The 19593-nt window shown below is 51.8% G+C and overlaps 6 protein-coding genes across 6 annotated transcripts; 1 reads left to right on the forward strand and 5 right to left on the reverse strand.

The window, feature by feature from the left end:
• Positions 1–1060: 1060 nt before the first annotated feature.
• Positions 1061–3765, reverse strand: BDZ99DRAFT_28389 (TPR-like protein). Its single transcript, XM_033714025.1, has 2 exons — positions 3283–3765; positions 1061–3231 (listed from the first exon to the last, which is right to left on the reverse strand). The coding sequence occupies exons 1-2, from the start codon at positions 3452–3454 to the stop codon at positions 1283–1285; spliced, it is 2121 nt and encodes a 706-aa protein (XP_033576389.1). The 5' UTR covers positions 3455–3765; the 3' UTR covers positions 1061–1282.
• Positions 3766–3776: 11 nt separating this feature from the next.
• On the reverse strand, positions 3777–4755 carry BDZ99DRAFT_463229 (uncharacterized protein). Its single transcript, XM_033720030.1, has 2 exons — positions 4698–4755; positions 3777–4645 (listed from the first exon to the last, which is right to left on the reverse strand). Exon 2 carries the CDS (start codon positions 4599–4601, stop codon positions 3900–3902), a length of 702 nt encoding a protein of 233 aa, XP_033576390.1. The 5' UTR covers positions 4602–4645; positions 4698–4755; the 3' UTR covers positions 3777–3899.
• Positions 4756–8426: 3671 nt separating this feature from the next.
• On the reverse strand, positions 8427–12193 carry BDZ99DRAFT_531730 (uncharacterized protein; the record flags this gene model as incomplete). The annotated part of the gene is made up of 3 exons (XM_033726463.1): positions 8427–8450; positions 8671–11491; positions 11568–12193. The coding sequence occupies 3 exons, from the start codon at positions 12191–12193 to the stop codon at positions 8427–8429; spliced, it is 3471 nt and encodes a 1156-aa protein (XP_033576391.1).
• Positions 12194–12873: 680 nt separating this feature from the next.
• Positions 12874–13797, reverse strand: BDZ99DRAFT_488399 (Nucleotidylyl transferase; the record flags this gene model as incomplete). The annotated part of the gene is made up of 1 exon (XM_033722903.1): positions 12874–13797. The coding sequence occupies one exon, from the start codon at positions 13795–13797 to the stop codon at positions 12874–12876; it is 924 nt and encodes a 307-aa protein (XP_033576392.1).
• A 344-nt stretch (positions 13798–14141) lies between these two features.
• Positions 14142–16988, reverse strand: BDZ99DRAFT_498792 (cobalamin-independent methionine synthase). The gene is made up of 3 exons (XM_033723607.1): positions 16649–16988; positions 16497–16598; positions 14142–16439 (listed from the first exon to the last, which is right to left on the reverse strand). Exons 1-3 carry the CDS (start codon positions 16877–16879, stop codon positions 14466–14468), a joined length of 2307 nt encoding a protein of 768 aa, XP_033576393.1. The 5' UTR covers positions 16880–16988; the 3' UTR covers positions 14142–14465.
• Positions 16989–17823: 835 nt separating this feature from the next.
• BDZ99DRAFT_417335 (NAD(P)-binding protein) lies at positions 17824–19141 on the forward strand. The gene is made up of 2 exons (XM_033716820.1): positions 17824–18149; positions 18208–19141. Exons 1-2 carry the CDS (start codon positions 18044–18046, stop codon positions 19005–19007), a joined length of 906 nt encoding a protein of 301 aa, XP_033576394.1. The 5' UTR covers positions 17824–18043; the 3' UTR covers positions 19008–19141.
• The last annotated feature ends 452 nt before the right edge of the window (positions 19142–19593 follow it).

Raw genomic sequence — 19593 nt, forward strand, 5'->3', positions numbered from 1 at the left:
GCGTCGCCACTCGAGAAGATAATAACAAAGACAAGAATTCGACTAGTTAGGGATGGCAAAGTCGAGAGGTTTCGTTTGGAGAAACGTGCGGACTCAGAGTTTATGACCTACTCTGATGGAGAAGAAAATGTACGTGATGGGATTGTTGTAGGGGATGAGGATTTGGAGATGCGAGAGAGGTCAGGAGAGTCTCTAAATTAACGTACGGTTGCGTCTGGTTCCCTGTGGTGTTTCGGTGTTCTTTCTTCTTTCCGTAGGATGGATCTGATACTTGAATCACATCGCCGGTCCTATCTCAATGAGCTCTTTGTTTTGAAGTGCTCTTCCCTTTCTTAAGATAGAGATAGAATAAAATATATTACTTCAAATTAGCCTCTTCAACATGCGTTTAATGTTGGATGTCCTACCTGTTCATCTTTTCAGCACGAAACACTTGAAAAATAAGGAACTCTATGCTTGTACTGGTGCATCTTATTGTTTTAGAGTCATCTTTTTTTCGTAAGATTTTGATATGCTTTGCGGACGCGATCTAAGTCTGGAAGGCGTTGAATGACAGGCACCGTAGATTATTGGTACTAGATGTATAACGTAAGAAGTCTACGGTTGGTGTAAAGCAGTAATGGGTTATTTAATGGGTAGACAATTAATGATTAATAAGATGAGGTCAAGAACCTTGCTAGGTCTACTTTGGCCTAGTAGATTTAAAGTTTTGTAGCTGTTATGCCTCCGTAACACATAAATTTGATCCGGGCATGCTGCCTAACCTATCAAAACAGGGCATTCGAAAATATAATGTGCGGAGTTCCAGATTAAGGCCAAGTAGAGGATGTAGAAGACCCGGATGGGTTGCTACCCCGTTCGCGAAAGTAGGGAAGGCCAGTGGCTAATTGAGGAAACCTTGGTAGTTGTACGTCACTGAAATAACCCAGGATATATACACCTATTCAGTGCGCCCCAGGTATGAGTATTTCTGTGAGTGGGGCGAGGGGATGCAATGAGCCTGCGGAGGGGAGGGTTGGAGGTTGATGTGAAGTGGTCATCTATTATTCGAACACATGTTGCTCCGTTAATGATATTACGCTAGGCTTGCTGACGGGGTCAGGCGCGGTCTCGGTCTCAGGGGGTGTTAGATGAAAGATGAAAGTAAAGGTGTAGGAAATGAGACAACTGGCTAGTGGAGCACGCGAAGTAAGCCAAAATCTAACCAGGTTCGTTGTCTGCGGTAATTTTGTCACTCGTCTGATCAGAGAAGGTTGAGAAAGGAATCGATTGACCGGCCTGGTCAGAAGAATAAAAACCATACGGCAACTAGTAATAATGAAACAAGAGCCACCACTGTCATGAAATAGCCCTTCAAGCCAGATATAACTAGTAAAAGCCCAAATACTGCCGCCGAGATGACCATCGTCTTGTTGGTTCTGAAAAAGAAGCGGAACGGAAAATTCTGTACGAAGACCCACGCCATCGGGATAGCTTTCCGAAATTTCTTCTGAGCAAAGTAAAGCCTGAAAAGGGATACTGTGCATGCAACCTCCATTGTAGTATCGTGTATCTTTTCGCTCATGTTTTTGCCACTTTGGAACTGTTTCTCGGCTTCTTCATAATTGTGTTCTGCAAAGTATGTTTCCCCTATAGTAAGCTCAACCATTACGTCAGCATGAGTACCTCCAAACAGCGAGCCCGCTCGCGATTTGGCTACCTCGAAGCAATTTCGAGCTTTGCTGTGTAGTCCCTGACGGCCATAAATATAGCCTAATGAGATGTAGCCATTGAGGGTAAGACGGTGGTCAGGTCCGTTCAGATTTTCACTTGTTACTAAAGTCTGCTCAGCGAATGACTTGGCAGTGTCGAAATCCAACCTCGCCATCATGTCCCCTGCCCGCATGTACGATGCTTCCAGAGTGGTCCTGTCACAGGAGCCAAAAGCAACGTAGGCTCTATCGTAGGCTCCGTTAACGAGATTGCCGACCTCAATCAAACGGCCCAAACCGGCCTGAATTCTGGCAAGGACGAAAATTGCCCTGAAGTTTAAACGAGAGTTCACGCCCGCCCAAGTGGCGGCCAGATCTTGCGCCTGTCTCGCCATGGGATACGCTGCTCGGAAGTCGCCTCGAGCCCCCAGGGTGTCTGCAAATCCGAGGAGTGTCCGGCAATGCGACGTTCGGTTCAACTTGTCGGCGTACTTGAGCACAGAGGAAAAGTGCTCGCGTGCCTCCGTGTACTCGCCGTCATCTATGAATGTCTCCCCAAGCTCGATTTGAAGCTCTATGCTCACTGGGTTGCTATCTGCGACACCAGACTCTCGACGCGCTTCTATCAAACCCTGGAGTAGTTTCTTGGCTTCTCTAAGATGGCTACTGGTTCTGTAAACCGACGCAAAGGTCATGACGAGGGATGCCTGCTCAGACTCGTTATCGGGCCGGAAGGAGAGCTTCTTCTGTACGACTGGGTCCCCAAGGAAGCTTTCCAGGTGGACAAGAAGGTCTTGTTGTACTCTAAAAGGAAGAGAGCTGTCTGCTGTACTTTTGGTATATGCCACAAGGATCAAGACTGCCTCGGACAGGTAGTCGTACCGCCTCGACTCAGGTCTAACGCGTAGCCATTCGCGGATTATTGGATGCAACGAAAAGCAGTTTCGTCCATTGTTCTCAAGGCGTATGAGGCTACGCTGAACCAGTTCGGCGAGAATGCCTCGGAAATAAAGAGTATCCCACTTGTCGCGCAGACCAAGTGATTGGATCCAACGCGAGTCGGCCTCGAAATATGCTGAGAAGAAGTCCTCGCGGAGACTCGCGCCACCAAAGAATGCGGAGATCGTCAGAATGTGAGTCGCTAATTTCCCGTATTTGGTGGATGCAATAGCTTCGAAAGATTGCTCAAATGTCGTATACCAGTTGCGGGATTCTTCGCCACGTTTGTAGCCCCATTCAGCATCGATTAGATTGTTCTTATAGTTGTTGAAAACCTCGACGTATTCGCGCATCTGAGAGGTGAAGTTGAATTGAGAAAAGAACCATCGTGTTTGATCGATAGCTAGGGGAAGATACCCTAACATACTGACAATCTCCTTACACGCACGTGCATCCTCTTCCGGTAGTGTATTGTAATCGGTATCGGGAAGGAGAAGCCTGAGTGCCTCTTCTTCTCTCATCTCGGGGATGGGGATTCTTTTCCAGCCATCTTGGCCAAGGCGCGCATCTCGGGTTGTGATCAGGACGGTGCCCTTTCCAACTGCGCCGGAAGGTTAGACAAAATCAAACATGGAAGGAAGTATCCGCGTACGCTTCGGGATATACTCATTGAGATCGAATGACGAGGTGTCGTCGTAATTATCAAACACTAGGAGCCACTCTTCATCCCACCCTTCGAGCTCTTCAACAATCATATCATGTGTCAAGAACCTTTTTGCTCGCTTGGAGTGCAAGTTCCCCCCGAAGGTCTTACCAGACAGCATGATTCCTATTTTCTTGAAAGCTTGTATTGTAGTGTCTCGAGAAGAGGCATCTATCCAGAAAATGCCCCGGTATTGTGTCGTCGTGCTGTTTAATCGGCAAAACCGCAAAACTAGTTGGCTTTTACCTTGGCCGCCAATGGCCCAGAGGACTAGTACGGTGGGTCTGGTCAGATCTTGACGTTCAATCGCGATACTCTCCTCGAGGTGATCAAGAAGCTTGGGTCGCTCGACGAAATGCCAAATGAGGACTGCCGGAATATCGTGGAGTGGCTTCGAATTTTGGCCATCGGCATTAGCTTCGCCTGGCTCACGGGGACAAGGTCAGAGTTTATCAATTCATATTTGGAAAATTACACGAACTTGGAGCATAAATTTCGATATAGTAATCCCCTAATACGTTGGTGGTCAGCCATGTCTGGAACTTCGACAGTGACATATTCGAATCCTAGTCCTCGTCGGAAGACTCCTCGTTCTTCCCGGGCTTTGCTTTCCGAGAACTCCTGTGCTTCGGGCGCGTACCAAAGTTCATGTCTCCACCAGCCTTGTAATTATCGCCCGAAATATGGTTCAGCTTGCTGGACCCAAAGGCAGCATACTGATCGCCTTGCCCAAAGTGATTCATGCCAGTCGAAGGCTTCTCGTCGAATTCGGAATCCGGGAGGGACGGATTCTGCTCTGCTGTCTTCGCTAGATCTTCTTCGGCTACTTTCAAAGGGTCCACGTGTTGCTCAACCGCCGTCTTGAATACCTGATACGTTGTCATGATCTGCAGGTCCTTCAGGATGTCCTGCATCAGTGTCTCAACGCGTCCCTTCTTGCCGATTTTGAGAACAGCGATCTTATATACGGTTACCACCGATGAGTCCGCTGATTTGGCGATCTTCTTGAAAATGCCTAATAGTTGCTCGGCCTTACTCTTGCTACCGGTCAAGAGACTCTCCAGGGCCTTTGCTTCGTCACCCTTGACGTTCTTGGTTTGAGTCTTCGCATCTAGCAGTGTCTGTTCGACGAGCGGAAGTCTTTGATTCACTTCCTTAAACGCTTCGGGGAGACCATGCAGGTCTTTGATGGCTTCGTAGACCGCGGCGGTCGTCTCCGCGATGGAAATGATGGCCGCAATGAGTCCAAGGATTTCGAATCCCGACATTTTGTGATGATGTCGACACGAGGCTAGCTCGATTTCGAAAAGATCTACTAGATATATGAGATTTTAATATCATATCGTTCAGCGGAAAGAGCATACATCGAGTATACAAGTATTGTAGCCGTCAAGGTCCCTTGCCGAGGTGAGTGGATTGTGTGTATTCCGACGTACGAAAGAGAGTGCTCTATAATAAATGTACAGGGCTAGTCGGCGACTCCGTTGGGCCCCGGTTGCGCACATTACGGGCATCAGCCGATTCTTGCAGCTCAGCTGGAAAAACCAAGCCTCAAGGCCGAAGGTCGAAGAGCTGAAAGTTCGCATTTGAGCGTCGGCCAATAATAGCCTGGTCCTTCTCCCGGAATCGGTTATCGGCCCCCAATTTTTGCCTTACGAACTTCTGCTATCAGCCTTCCCACTAGGCGAATATGCAACGTGAAGCACAGTGGGCCTTGGCAACTGTCTGTGAGGTGGATCATACTAACGAAATCGAGGAGGAATATGAAGACTAGACCGCCAGCCTTGTCAGCCATTTCTGCAAGGTTTTAGTCAGCTTTGTTTCTTTCCTGCAGGTATGTCCGGATCAAGCTGCGGGACCGAGCTAGGTTTTTCCTTCTGAGACTCTTTATTCTTGCAGCTGTGTTCTTTCTGCGTAGTCTACAACCCCCTGATTATACAAAATCTCTTTACGCCTAATGACCTAGCGCGGAAACCGGGTCGACCCCGTTTAACCCCCTTTTCTAGGCTAATGTTGGCCTGGGCTGAATATTGATTGGTTAGGAGGTTGCTATTCCCCCTTAGAGGCATCCGGAAATGCTACCTTATACGGTACTTTTGTGGCTGATCTTGGTGCTGGGTTACCGGACGTGAGTATGTATATGCGGTAGGTGATTGTGATATTGTTCGTTGCACCAAGTACACCTCCTAGGCGCATCCGGTGAACTAGCGCAGATTTGAAGCCACAGATGGAATAGGCGGGATTAGAGCGGAGGAACCCCTTTTCTGGACTGATTTTTACCGGGGCTGAGCTAAATCTGCTGAAAGCACGGTACCGCGAGGTGTTACTTTCATAGATTACCCCTCTTTGCGGCTGACTCGGTGGCTTGATATCCGCGCCAGTTCACCGGATGGGCCTAGGAGGTGTAGAGAGTGGCCACGTAGCTAGGAAGCGAAAGATCGAAGCAAGGAACCGATGCTGTGAAAACTTGCAAAGCTACTGTAGAAGGCAGAGCCTCATCGTTGCGCATCAGCTTCAAGCGGGAACAATGTTTTCAAACCGAACTCTCTTTCCGAAACTCTGCATTCTTGAGGTTGTGTTCCTTTTGCGTAGTCCACACCACTCGGATCATGTTCGGTATTCTACCAGCTGCGTTCATCAATCGTGTCGTGGGGTCTTGATCTGCTTGCGGAGGCGGTCTAACTCTGAAACTCGCTGCATGATAAAGTCTTGGACCCCACGCCGAGCCGGACCCCACGCCGAGCCAGACCCCTGATCGAGCCACCCCCGCCTAGCGTATTGGTGGCGTACAGGGGGTCATTGAATGAGTGAATTGGAATCAAATTTCATATGTGAATACATTAAAAGTTATTGCCAGCTCCTTCCAGGCAAGCTTTGCAAAGCCTACTTTGCCTCGTAGCGCTGCAGCTCTCTGCTTTGCATTCAATTCCTCCCGTTCCTTTGTCTCTCGATCCATCATCTGCCTACGAGCTTCCTCAACCGTGAGCTGCCGAGCATCACCAAAGTGCTTCCTTGTCTTGTTCTTACGAGCCTTCTTCTGCTTCTGTATAAGATTCTCATTTAGAACCTAGAAAGCGGCTCTATCTGTATAGGCAGTTAGAGTTATCTCTCTAATATTAGAGAGATTAGGAAGACCAGAAGTATGCACCTTATCTTGAAGCTCTTTAAAGAGCTAGTCAATTCTCTTTGATTCAGCCTCACTTCCTGCAATAAACTTAAGGCTTTATCCGTTGCTATAAGATAAGCTAACAAAGGGGGGAGTCTTTGGCCTATATTCTTAGAGTACCGATGCTGGATTAAAAGGAAGCAGGCCTGCTTTTCTCCATGCACTTATAATATTAGCTTTTATAACTGCTTGCTTTATTGCATGTTAAAAGAAGATAAGAAACTGCTTATTTAAAATGTGCTCTGCCCTAAAGATGCTATACTCCCGAATCTGCTTTTTATACGCCTTTGCAACAGGCGAAAAAATATTAACATTAAGCAGCTGGAGAATATAGGTTGAATAAGGCGGCAAGCAGAGGGCAATAATCTTTGCATCCTTACAATATTGCATAAATTCAAGCGATATATGCAAATTATGGCCATCTAGGATTAAGAGCCTATACTCCCTAATTGGCTTTGTATAGCTGTTGAAATGCTGCAGCTAGCTGATAGCAATATTACAATTGGTCCAGCCAGCCGGGCTAACCTGTATAACAGTGCGACAATCAATAGACAAGGCAATCCAGGAGTGTTGGATTTGCTTACCTTGAAAGATAATAAATAGTGGAACCGAGTATCCACTTATACTAATAGCTGCAATTGTTGATACCCAATCGCGATCTCCTGGTTAAATTGTCTAAGCCTTCTCCTCTTAAACAGGGATAAAGACCTTGCAGCTGTCTCCTATGCCCTTTATAAAGCCTTTCTTATCCATATTATACTAATCCTCGGGTAAAATCCTATACTTCTTAATGGTTTCCTTATAGAGAGAGAACTAGTTCTCCAGCTCCTTGTACTCTGCGGCATCCTTTCTTAATTGATTGTGCGGTTGAGAAAGCTTAAACTTAATATCTGGGTGCCGATTGAGGAACTTCTTATACTAATTCTGTCCAAGAGGATCAAGATCCCCTTTCTTTCGAAGGAGGTTGATAGCTAGGCCTTCCAGGTATGAGATGGTGATGGGCCAGCCCCAAATTGCCATTTGAATAATGCATTTGACAAGGGAAGCTTCTTCCTGTACGGACAGGCGTTGTCGTTCTTGTCCGGTGTCTTGAGCGGAGCGCCTGCCAGCATTGCGCGCCTTCAAAGTTGCATATGGGACATTGAACATTTGGCGCGCTTTGTTCAGCGATAAGACGGTCCCATTGTGATATGCGTTGAGGGCAAGCTGGATTCGAGCTCCTTTGGAAGTTTCTGCATCGTTTGATGTAGGTGGCGTCATATTTGGTGTAGAAATCGTTGTGCTATTGTGGTGGAAGATGTTGTGGTGGTGGACGGAAAAAGGAGTGGCTCGATCAGGGGTCTGGCTCGGCGTGGGGTCCAAGACGTTTAGTATGAAGCGTCGCTAGATTGTTTGAGGGGTAGCTGATCGAGGCTGTTGGAATGAGATGAGATCACGACCGTTGCTAGGTCTACTTCGGCTTAGTACTCGTGGATCTAACGTCTTCTTTTCAAGACTCTTCCAAGGCTCAAAAAGGATTATATACTACACGAATCGATAATAATTACCTTCGCCTTAATATAGGAAACCTAGGGCTGCCGTTCAATCAACTAAATCAACAGATTGATTGGATTGATCGGCTGAGAAACGTGATAGGTAGTTAGTAAAAAAATAGATTCTGATATGACTTCACTCTTCTTAGGGAAATCTAGTACCCGAAAGGTGCTCGGCGTGAACCATTTCAATCAATCAATCAGCCAATCCATCAATTCAACATTGCTTCAATTAATCCAACAAATTTGAATCTCTGCTGGCTAATATATCAGTTAAATCAAATTCGAGATGCTAGCTTGATTGATTGAATGAACGGTAGCCGAGAATATCGAAGACGAGATGAACGAAAACCGTTGTGCCTTCGTAACATATGAATTTGATACGGGTATGCTATCTAACCTCCCAAGCAGGGGACACGCTATCAAAAGGTAGAATACCTTTTAAGCGCACTACACGAATAAGAAAACACCATACCCTCCCCTATTCTCTAATCACTACCATAAACCCTAATCCCGAACCCAATCCCAACCCCAAAGCTATCCCAAACAACACAATAACAACCAGCACCCAACCCGCCCTATCCCAACAACCAAAGAAACCGCAACCAACCATACCCCTACCACGAGTCAAACACTAACCACCCTCATCCCCATCGCCCCCTCTCCCGCAACCCCCGCCCCATCCAACGCCAACACCCTCTCCCTCTCCACCCTCTCCGCCTCCAAAAACCCACTCACTAGATCCGCCGTGCTCTTCCTCACACTACATGCACTCCCGCCCCCCTCCCTCCCCATCCGCGGCCCCATCTTATAAACAAACGCACTACAGCTCCTCCTCCCCCCCTTCGGACCCTCCGCCTCGCTAAACCTCAGTGGCAGACTCAGCGCCGTCTCCGACGCATAGCGCCGACTCTCCGACGGCGCCAGCTCTCCGCTGCTCGCGGCGAGCTCGGCGCGCACGTCGTCGAGCGGGTACTCGACGCACGAGGCGTAGAAGCAGGACCAGTTGTGCGCGCTGTCGCTCTTCCCCGCCGGGACGGCCTCGTCTGGGTGCTCTGCCGGGGTTGGCGGGGGGAGGGGGACATCCGCGGCGCCGTCGAGTCGGCCGTCGCCGTCGATGCCGTCGCCGTCGGCGCTGTCGCCGTCCTCGGTGGGCTCCGTGATGATCACGGTATCAGCGTCCGTGTCTCTAGTCTGATCTTCGTCGAGCACCTGCATCTCGATCGCGTCCGCGGCAGAGCGCGCGCGCTGTTGCTGCACGTGGTGGCCTAAGAAAACCTCGGGCAGCATCTCGAGCTCCGGGTACTCGAGCACACCGCCCTCGGCGACGCTGCTGCGGTGGCCGTGGCCGAATTTGCGGAACTCGGAGCTCGAGGAGCGGAAGAGGCGGCCGTAGTTCTTCAGGAAGGTCTTGCCGAAGGTCATGGAGTGGCTTTTGGCGAGCTTGGCTTTGCGCTTTGAGATCTCGGAGCGCTGGACGTCGCCGAGGCCGCTCTTGCTCGGGCTGGCGGTGGAGAAGACGTTCTGGACGTTGAACATGGTCGCGCTGCGGGATGGCTTCTTCATTTGCGAGGCTGGGTTGGGCGGCTGGAGGGCGAAGTCTCGTGGGAAGACTCGGTCGTCTGGTCCGGCACTGCCGCCTCGCATCTCGCGGGTGTGGCTGGGGTACTGTCCCCAAGCCCCTAGCGCTGCCTTGCTCTCAGACCCCTCGAACACCCGCTTCTTGAAGCCCTCTTGACCAACTCGGTCCCAGTCAGCCTCGCTGACGGCTCCACTGACGCCACTGCTCTGGCTGTGCACGGGTATGAGAGCTGGACTATGCCCTGGAGAGCCTGGCGTCAAGGACAGGTCGACGGGCGTATCTTCCTCCACTGTCGACGACAGAGACGGGTTTGTCCTGGACGACGTGCTGACAGAAAGCCGTCTGGAGCAACTGTTGCTGCGCTCACGGAACGGGTTACCGGCTGGAGCAGTTGATCTGTCCGGAGAAAGGAACATGACGCTGCGCTCCTCCTGGTACTGCTTCAGTGCGCGCTCCCACATAGGACTGGCATCATGCTGATGCTGCGCTAGGGGCTGCTGCTCGTTCTTCAGGCTGATCATAGACCGAGAGAGCCGTCGTTCCCGCTTCTTGTCTGCCTTGTTTGGGTTGACGGCAATGTGCCTGTCTATTTCGTCGCTGGGCCCGTCTCCTCCACGGAGGGCGGAGATGCTCTGGCTGCGTCCGATTACGCTGTTGCCGCGAGTAAGGAGGAACTTTGATACGGCGCTAAGAGTCTTGGAGGCCTTCTTTTGAGAAGATGCAGGGCTGAAGTTTTCGAGGAAGCGTGACTTTTTGCTTAGACTCGTTTGACTAGAGTTTGCCGATGCAGAGATGAAGGGGGGCTTTTGGGCAAGAAGAGTATCTGTGGCTTTGGCGTCTTCGTCGATGTTGGTGATAGTGATGAATGGGTCAATGGAAGGGCGGAAGGAGCCAGACGCCAAGTTTCCGGGCTTCAGCACACTGGTTCCAATTGATGGTACTCGGTCTCGAGGAGGAGAAATGTTCAAGCCGGTGCTGGTGTATTCTGATATTAGAGCTGAGGGTTTCTTTATGATGCTCACAGCTTTGCCAGCTTGAGCGACCGCTCTAAGATTGACGGCTGGTTCCTTGACACTATCATGTGGGCTCTGTGGTCGTGAGGAATAGATGGAGGAGCTCTCATCATGATGTCCAGGCTCATCGCTCTTGATGACGTTTCCCCAAGCTGCGGGAATATTGGTGCTATCCAGTCCCGAGCTTGTCTTTCGCTCCCCTCGTTTGGTCGGAGTTGGCGTCCTTGCATGTTGAGGGCTGTTCATTGACGCAACGGATGACAACAGAGATGCAGACCGTAGATGGCGGGAGATTCGCATGTCGTAAAGGTGGACGGACTTGCGACTGTCGTCCTCATCATTCCTGTTTCGGGAGACAGTCTCTCTTTCAGTAAGCGCTCGGATAGGCTCTTGGTGAACTGTATCCGTGACAGAACGTTTCAGGCCACCTAAAGTTGTGCTTTGGTGGGTTTGCCCCCTCTTCGAAGGGCTGCGAGACGGGACAGAAAGAGACCGCTCATGCAGGGAGATACTGCGAAGGCCCAGCCCAGTCGATTTTGATTCAGCCGGAGGCGAAGGAAACTCCGAGAGTTGAAGGCTCTCGGCCATGGACAATGACCAAGGCGTCGCTTCAAGCGAAGATATGCTTGGCAAACGTATAGGTTCGAGCGGCTTCAATTTCGGAAGTAGCATCTCGATGGATGATGCCGATTGAGACCGTCGAAGCTGTCTTGCTTTCAACATCCATTTGACTCTCAGGCTCGGAGAGCTTGGAAGTTGAGGTACGCTTGGAAAGGTGGGTAAGGATGACGGCAGGGTGTATTTGCTGATCTGATAAGGCTGACTTCCAGGTTCTACACTGCAAGACTGGCGATGACGAGTCGAGCTAACAGATGCTTTGCTGCTACTAAATGTTAACTTCATCTGCGAGTTGACCGCAAAGCTGAGAAACCAAGACTCACTTTCCTGTGGTGGGCGTAGTCCACTCCACACTATGTATGCTGAGCCTCCTCGTCGGTGTCTTCCTTCCTAGCTTCCTCACCACATCATCCAACTCCAACGCATCATCGTCATATCCTCCTTCGTCGGGGCTCCGGCTGCTAAGAAGATTTTTCTTGAGGTCCTCCTTTGTAATCTTGACCTCCAAGTTTGCACCAGAGACAGCACTCTTGACGACGGTACCCTGCGCATCATTTTCGTCACCTTTGGCACCTTTCCCAGACACCGAGGGTAGGCTAGACTTGGATCGAGAACGGGACAAATCCCTAGAAAGCCTCTTCTTGATCAAAGCACCCACGCTCTTGATTTTGTGAACCTTGTTACCGGTTGGGGTGGACATACTCTTTCGAATGTGGAAGCCCGAGCGAGTAGGCGACGAACCACCATCTGTGGCACCGTTGAAGATTTGCTGTAGTTCATGCATGTCTTCGGATCGTGTACTCGTGACTTGAGATAATTGCGAGTCCCCCGTAGTTTCGAAGAGAAGACGCTTAGCTGGCGTTGCGTTGCTAAGACGGGCGTTTGGAAGGTCCGGCGACGAAGACCCAGAACGCTGTTCAGCAGTGCAGCAAAGTTTTGCAGGAGGCATTTCTCATGGCGAACAAGCGGGGAGAAGGGATTTGAGAAGACGAGACGACGTCCTGGCTTCGCTGGATGATGATAGTGGTATCGTGTAAGAAGGATGAGAACGAAAAGCAGGAAGGGATCAAACGCGTGAGAATAAACAAGGTACAGAACGTGATTGCCATTTATTGCTAGAAACGTGCAATTGGGTGATCCATCATGGCTGCCGTTGAGTGTGCAGGCCTATCCTGCTTTCCACTGTGCTCATAAAATCGTGATTGAGCCCACAAACCTTTCCATATACTCTCCTGCCCGTTTGAGGTAGAAATGCTGATATACGAAGTGTCGATATATATCAACTTTGAATGAAAAGGCTAATTGACAAGATGACAAAACTGAAAGACGGAACAATATTTTGGACTCATTAGTTTTAATGGCAGGGAAATGGCCTGTGAGCGTCTGTGCTTCCTTGCCTGTTTGGAGGCTTCCGGTACATTTTCCAGGAGTTGCTAGCATGGACAGCACTCCCTTCCAATTCTTTAAATGGTGTTAGACCGCGGCTCTTAGTTTCCGGCGGAAGACGACATCCCAACTGCTCCTTCCGTGAGTCGTAAGTTGTCATAAGCTCAGTTCGAAGAACAGGCATCGCTCATCGAAACATGAGATCGTGGTCAATAATCGCCTCGGCGATAATGAACCCTCCCTCTACCGCGTCCCATCCTCCTCTTTTCTATAAAGCCTAGCCTCCCTCACATAAGCACTCACCCCCTCCGTACACAACCTCCCCACAACCTCCCACTCCCCTCCCTCCGCCGCTCTCCTCACCCTCGTCGAACTAACACCCGTCCCCTCCGCCGCGCTCACCAAATCAATCTGCCGCGCCCATTCGCTCCGAAACCCCTCATCTTCCAGCCCACCCTGTGCCAAGTTGTCCACATACTCCCTCTGGCTCTCCACACTCCCATACGCATCCGACGACGCGTCAGACGCGTCCGCGGGGCGCTCCGTAACCCTGAGCTTATGCCCCGCCCCGAACAACGGGACCAGCGCCGACAGCGGCGGGGTGTGTTTGGGGTAGTATTTCGAATTGCAGAAGCGGACGAGGGTATCGAAGCCGACGAGGTGTACATGGACTGGACTGGAAGGGTAGGCAGGGGGCTCGGAGGTTGCGATGGCGGTGGACTTGTCCGTGTAGTATGGGGCGGTGGTGAGGCCGATGTCGATGGAGATGGAGGAGAGGTCCGATTTTGGGGAAGAGGAGGATTGAGAGACTAAAAAGCGGGAGAGGTCCTCCGCGAAGAGGATCATGAGGGCGAGGCGGTGGGTGTAGCTCGCGGGGCTGGGGGCCTTGTCTGCATTTTGGGTAGCAAAGAGGAGTAGTAGGCGGTGTGGAGGCGCGTCGGTAGGGGAGGAATCGCGTAGGGCGGATGTTGCAAGGGCTAGGTGAGCGATTGAGGGCGGGTTGAAGGAAGAGTCGAGGATGTATAGGGTCTTTGGAGGAGTCGTGGTGGGGTTGATGGTACGCACGATGCGGAAGGTTGAAGAGGAATTGGTGAAGGAATGGAGGGCTGACTCAAGAGTGGGAAGCACAGAGCGTACATATGCGATACGGACAGCTGTATCTGCCATTTCAGAGATCATAGAAAGCTCTGTGAAAGCATGTAGCCAAAAAGGCCCAGATGAGGTGTGAGTAAAGTATTGCACGGACCAGTTCACGGCGGTTTGACCGAGGTGATGCCTGGTGTCTCCAAGCGCCGTCTAAACCGTCAAAGATTTCAAATGAAGATCAAATCTGTGCGGCAGGAGCTTCAATCTCGTTGTCGTTGTGCAGAGCTTCGACCTGCCACTGTAGATGGGAACTTGGAGATAGAGATTTTTGGTATTACTGGTGGGTTCGTGCAATCAAGTGAGCTGTATTTGAAAGTGTTAAACTTCTGGTATTTGGTATCTCTAATCGGACTATTACTATCTCAGCCCTCGCATCATCCACAGCAGCTCCATCATTGGCGAGCGCTGGATGATCAGGTTGAGCAAGGAATCACGTCCCTCTGCTCAATATGTAAACCCCCCCGTCTTCTCCAATTGTTGAATGTTCAATGAAGAACTTTTCAAACTGAAACCCAGCCCTGAAATTTCGCCGTCCCATAAGAACTACAGAAGACCACCATATAGAACGCCGATGTTGAGATCGCTTGCGCCCCCGGTGTCCCCAATGAGTCCTTTTCATGCAGGTTGAACTTTTAGCTATCGTAACACATTAATACTCAAGAAATCGCGCAGCTGTTGATATGCTGCCTTTATGCCTTCTCGGCATACTTCTCGCGGTAGAAGATGGCGGCGTTCACCATGTTGGTGAGAGCGGCCTTAGTCTCCGTCCACTGCCTGGTCTTCAGGCCGCAGTCGGGGTTGACCCACAATTGGTCGGGCTTGAGGTACTCCAGCATCTCTGCGAGGCGGTCCTTGATCTCCTGCTCGCTTGGGATACGGGGAGAGTGGATGTCATAGACACCAGGGCCGATGTGGCGAGGGTAGGCCTTGTCGACGAAGACCTTGAGCAACTTCGCATCGCTCTTGCTGTTCTCGATGCTGAGAACGTCGGCATCGAGAGCAGCGATGGCATGGAAGAAGTCTTGGAACTCGGAGTAGCAGAAATGGGAGTGAATCTGGGTGGAGTCCTTGACACCAGCAGTGGAGAGCTTGAAGGAGTCGACAGCCCATGTGAGGTACTTCTCACGCTCGGTGCCGGCACGGAGGGGAAGACCCTCACGAAGAGCAGGCTCGTCGACCTGGATGACGTAGATGCCAGCAGCCTCGAGATCAACAACCTCATCGCGGAGAGCGAGAGCGAGCTGCTGAGCCTGGACGGACTGATGGACGTCGTCACGGGGGAAGGACCACCGTAGGCAGGTGATTGGGCCAGTGAGCATACCCTTCATGGGCTTGCTGGAGATCGAGGCAGCGTACTTCGACTCCTTGACGGTCATCGGGGCGGGACGAGAGATGTCGCCGACGATGATTGGTGGGCGAACGCATCGGGAGCCGTAGCTCTGCACCCAGCCGTTGGTGGTGAAGACATAGCCGTCGAGTCTCTCACCGAAGTATTGAACCATGTCGTTTCGCTCTGGCTCGCCATGGACGTAGACATCCAACTTGAGCTCATCCTGGATCTTGATGACGTCTTGGATCTCCTTCTCGATGAACTTCTCGTACTGCTCGGCGGTGATCTCACCCTTGGTGAACTTGTTGCGCTGGATACGGATCTCCTTGGTCTGGGGGAATGAGCCGATGGTGGTGGTAGGGAACAGAGGAAGCTTGAGGTGGTTTTTTTGCTGAGCATATCGCTCTGGGAAAGCGGACTGACGCTCGTGCTGGGCGGCAGTGACCTTGCTTTGGCGGTCCTTGACGTGAGGGTTGTTGGTGCGCTCAGACGAAGAGCGTGCCTGCCATGACTTGGCGTTCGCCTCGAGGGCTTCACGCACCGCAGCAGCGCCGTCGGTAGCGGCCTTTGCGATGACGACGACTTCGCTAGTCTTTTGGACGGCGAAGGAGAACCAGTCCTTGACTTCAGCCGGGAGCTTCTTCTCGCTGTCGAGCGAGTGGGGGGTGTGGAGGAGGGAGCTGGAAGTGGCGACAATGACACGGTCCTGGCCGAGCTTCTGGATGGCAGTCTCAACAATCTCGATGGCTCGCTTGAAGTTGGTCTTCCAGATGTTGCGGCCGTCTACGACACCGGCAGAGAGAACCTGCTTCGGGCCGAGCTGGCCGAGAACGGCCTCAAGCTGCTCCGGGTTGCGGACAAGGTCGATGTGGATGCCGTGGAGGCTCTGGAGCGCCGGGAAGACATCGAAGTTGTGAACGATATCACCGAAGTATGTCGCGAGGACAAGCTTGGGGAGCTTGTCGCCAACGAGCTTCTCGTAAGCGGGCTTGAAGGCAGCCTTGGCCTTAGCGGGCAGATCTTGGACGAGCACGGGCTCATCGATCTGGACGGTCTCGGCGCCAGCGGCCTTCAGCTTCTCGAGGAGCTCGACGTACACGGGAACAAGCTTGTCAAGAAGGCTGATGGGGTCGACGGTTGAGCCACGGTCAGCCTTGCCAAGGTGGAGGAAGGACACCGGGCCGAGGAGGACGGGGCGGGTTATTATGCCAGCCTCTTTGGCCTCGAGGAATTCGCGCACTGGCTTGGGGTCGGCAGCGAGCTTGAAAGTCTGGTTGTCTTGGAGGGTGGGCTTAACGTAGTGGTAGTTGGAGTCGAACCACTTGACCATTTCCTGCACTGTAGTCAGCACACCGCCATTCGGGGCAGAGTTGGAGTCATGCTATCTTACCAAGCTGGGAACGTCGATTCCGTTCTTCTGGTGGCCACGGCCCATGGCGAAGTACTCGTCAATTGGCTCCAGGCCCTGGCTCGAGTATCGCTCCGGAATGGCCTAGAATCCGTCAGAATTGGCCCTCATGTGTCCCAGTCTCGCAGACTTACGTTGAAGAGCTGGATGTGGTCGAGGACGTGGTCGTACGACGCGAAGTCGTTGCTGGGGATGATGTCGACGCCGGCATCCTTCTGGACCTTCCAGTGAGCAAGGCGTAGCCTCTTGTTCTCGGCGAGCAGGTCCGCGCGCGAGAGCTTGTCGGCCCAGTAGGCCTCGTTGGCCTTCTTCAACTCACGGTTTCCACCCATGCGGGGGAAGCCAAGAACCGAGGATTGCACCATCTTGGCTGCGGATGAGATGTGTCGGCTTCGCGAAATGGTGCTGGACGGGACAATTGGATGTGGAAGGGCGAGGAGAAGGCTGGAGGAGGAGAGTGAAGAGGGGATGAATGATGGCAGAGTCTGGATGAAAGAAGAGTTTTGTACTCCGAATCGGCGCCGGTGGGGTAATTCGCTGGAGCGTTAAACCGCTTTGGGGTCCCCGTGAGGGTGCGTGCTCGTCCGGGGATCTCACATCAGAGTCCGTCGGCGTGTCAGATTCTTCTTGGGGCAGAGTTGTCACTATCTTGTTCACGGCTATGGAAGCCGGTCACCATCATCACTCGCGCGCACCACGCGAGGCAAAGCCGCATTGCTTCATGGTCGCAGAACCACAATCACTGTGAGGTTCGGTACAAAGACGAGGGTGTAATTCTGCTGGTCTGCCAATAAGAGGAGTCCGTTCGGGCGCCGGGATCCGGCCCGGACCTTTTCCAACTGATCTGGGCGTTTCCCGTGCTGTGGCAGGCATCGAACCCCGATTTCAGTGACCAGCATGCCGAATGATAGGAAGATTATCTAAGATGACCGGAGGTTTGTACCGAGAGCTACGGGTCTGTTCTGCGGGGCGAAGTCCTCAGTGTTGGAATGGCGCAATGCAGTAAACAGTCAGGGATTGATTTTGGGAGGCAGCTCAAATCTGCCTATGATATTCTACCTTTGAGCCGGCGAATTCCTGGGAAGCGTATTGAAGAACCCAAGAGGTAGGGCAGGAGCGAACACAGGCTAATGTCACGACAACACGAAGCAATACCCGGATTTTGATATCTCGGGGACTTCCATGCTTATGGGGTTGAGCATTCGATCTGTTCTTGGTGAAGTCCGGGCACGCCCGGAACAGCTGAATGGATGCCGAAGAGCAGAATGATCTCGCCAAGGCTGTGGGACGCCTGTGACCTGTCCCATCTTCCCAGCATCCCTCAATATGAACCTCTCGAAGCTCTGAACCATCCCTCGAAATAGGGGAGGTCATCACCAGAGATTCTCTGACAATGCCTCGAGACGGGGGATCATCCGCGGCCCCGCAATTCCCAAATCTCAACCAAAGTACCCCACCAACGAGGGGATGGAAACTTTTTGCCTTTGAAACGAGTCCAAAACACCAGAAAGCAACTTGATACAGCAGATATGTGGCGCCCTCAAATCGCAAGGACACCGTCCACCAACGTAGGCGCGGGAAGCGCAGAGAGGATGCTGGAGGGCAAGGTTGGAATTGTGACTGGTGCTCCAAGAGGTAAATATGCATTGCTGATTTTGCAGCGTTAATGACACGAACTTACCATTTCCCCCAGGTATCGGCATTGCAATCTGTCACAACCTCGCCAGCAAAGGCTGCTCCCTCGTCCTGAACTACATATCCGACTCATCCGCCGCGCCAGCTGATGAACTTGCTTCACAACTCCAGAGGGAATACGGTGTCAAGGCCGTACCAGTACAAGCAGATCTGGGATCGGAGAAAGGCCCGGAGTACCTGATCTCAATGGCCAAGAGCTCCTTCCAGCACCCAAAGACGCAGAAGTTCCAGCTGGACATCATCATCAACAATGCCGGCGTGGCACACAACAACAAGATAGACGAGGTGAATGCGGAGGATTTTGCGTGGCAGTACAACATCAACGTCCGTGGACCGCTTTTCTTGATGAAAGCCGCGTTGCCATACCTTCCCCACGACCGGTCAGGCCGAATTGTGAACCTCTCCAGCGTTAGTGCAAGCTGTGGCTTCATTGCGCAGTCTGTATATGGTGGAACGAAGGCAGCGTTGGAGGCAATGACGCGAACGTGGGCACGAGAGCTTGCAGAGCGAGCAATTGTCAATGCCGTCAATCCTGGGCCCGTCGGGACGGACATGTACTGGAACAACAAGCCAGAATTCTTCGATCAGATAAGGCCATTCCTGCAGAACACACCACTGGCAGCACCGAGAGACGGAATAGATTCGAAGGAGCTTGTTGAGGCTTCGAAGAAAGCTGGTGGCAGACCAGCGTATGAGGAGGAGATTGCGGGTGTAGTTGCGATGTTATGCTCGCCAGATGCAGCATGGAGCACCGGCAACGTGGTGTGCGCGAACGGAGGGTTCAGGTTCAGTGTTTAGCGATATGTGACCTGAGAGACTCAAATGTAACCTTAATAGCTAATGCAAGATACCACTAAAGATCAAGTATTTGGGAATACTCCGTCCATTCATTTTAGGCCGTAGTAACTTGATAATCTCTTTACCGATCCGGTCAGAGCCGCAGAACAGGAGTCTCGCTTGTCAGATATTCTGTATGCAAAGGAAATAAATGTGACTGTACAAATCATGTTAATTGAAGTGTACTATCAGGGATCCCAGAGTCGTGATGTGGGTAATGCTTGGCATGTTGTTGACCAGCCTCTTTCGTCTCAGCTTCAAGGGAACTGCCAAGGTCGCAACGCCCCGCCAGCATGAACCTTCACGTGCTGGCGGCTATCGAATAAAAGTTGGCATGTTCGAGATCGAATCAAGACACTAATAGTTAGTAGTAGGCTGGTGAATGGCGGGTCTCGCCGCCCACCCCGTATGGTTGCCCATGGCGACGGCACGTTCGCATCGCGGCAATCTTGCTTGATGCGCAGCACCTGGCACCCACCCGTTGCTACCCAGCTCGTGCAGCGCCCAGCAGACGACGGCAGCCATCCGAGACGGCCGATTGGATCCG

The sequence above is a fragment of the Mytilinidion resinicola genome (assembly GCF_010093595.1).
Source record: "Mytilinidion resinicola strain CBS 304.34 unplaced genomic scaffold BDZ99scaffold_10, whole genome shotgun sequence".
Lineage (NCBI taxonomy): Eukaryota > Fungi > Ascomycota > Dothideomycetes > Mytilinidiales > Mytilinidiaceae > Mytilinidion > Mytilinidion resinicola.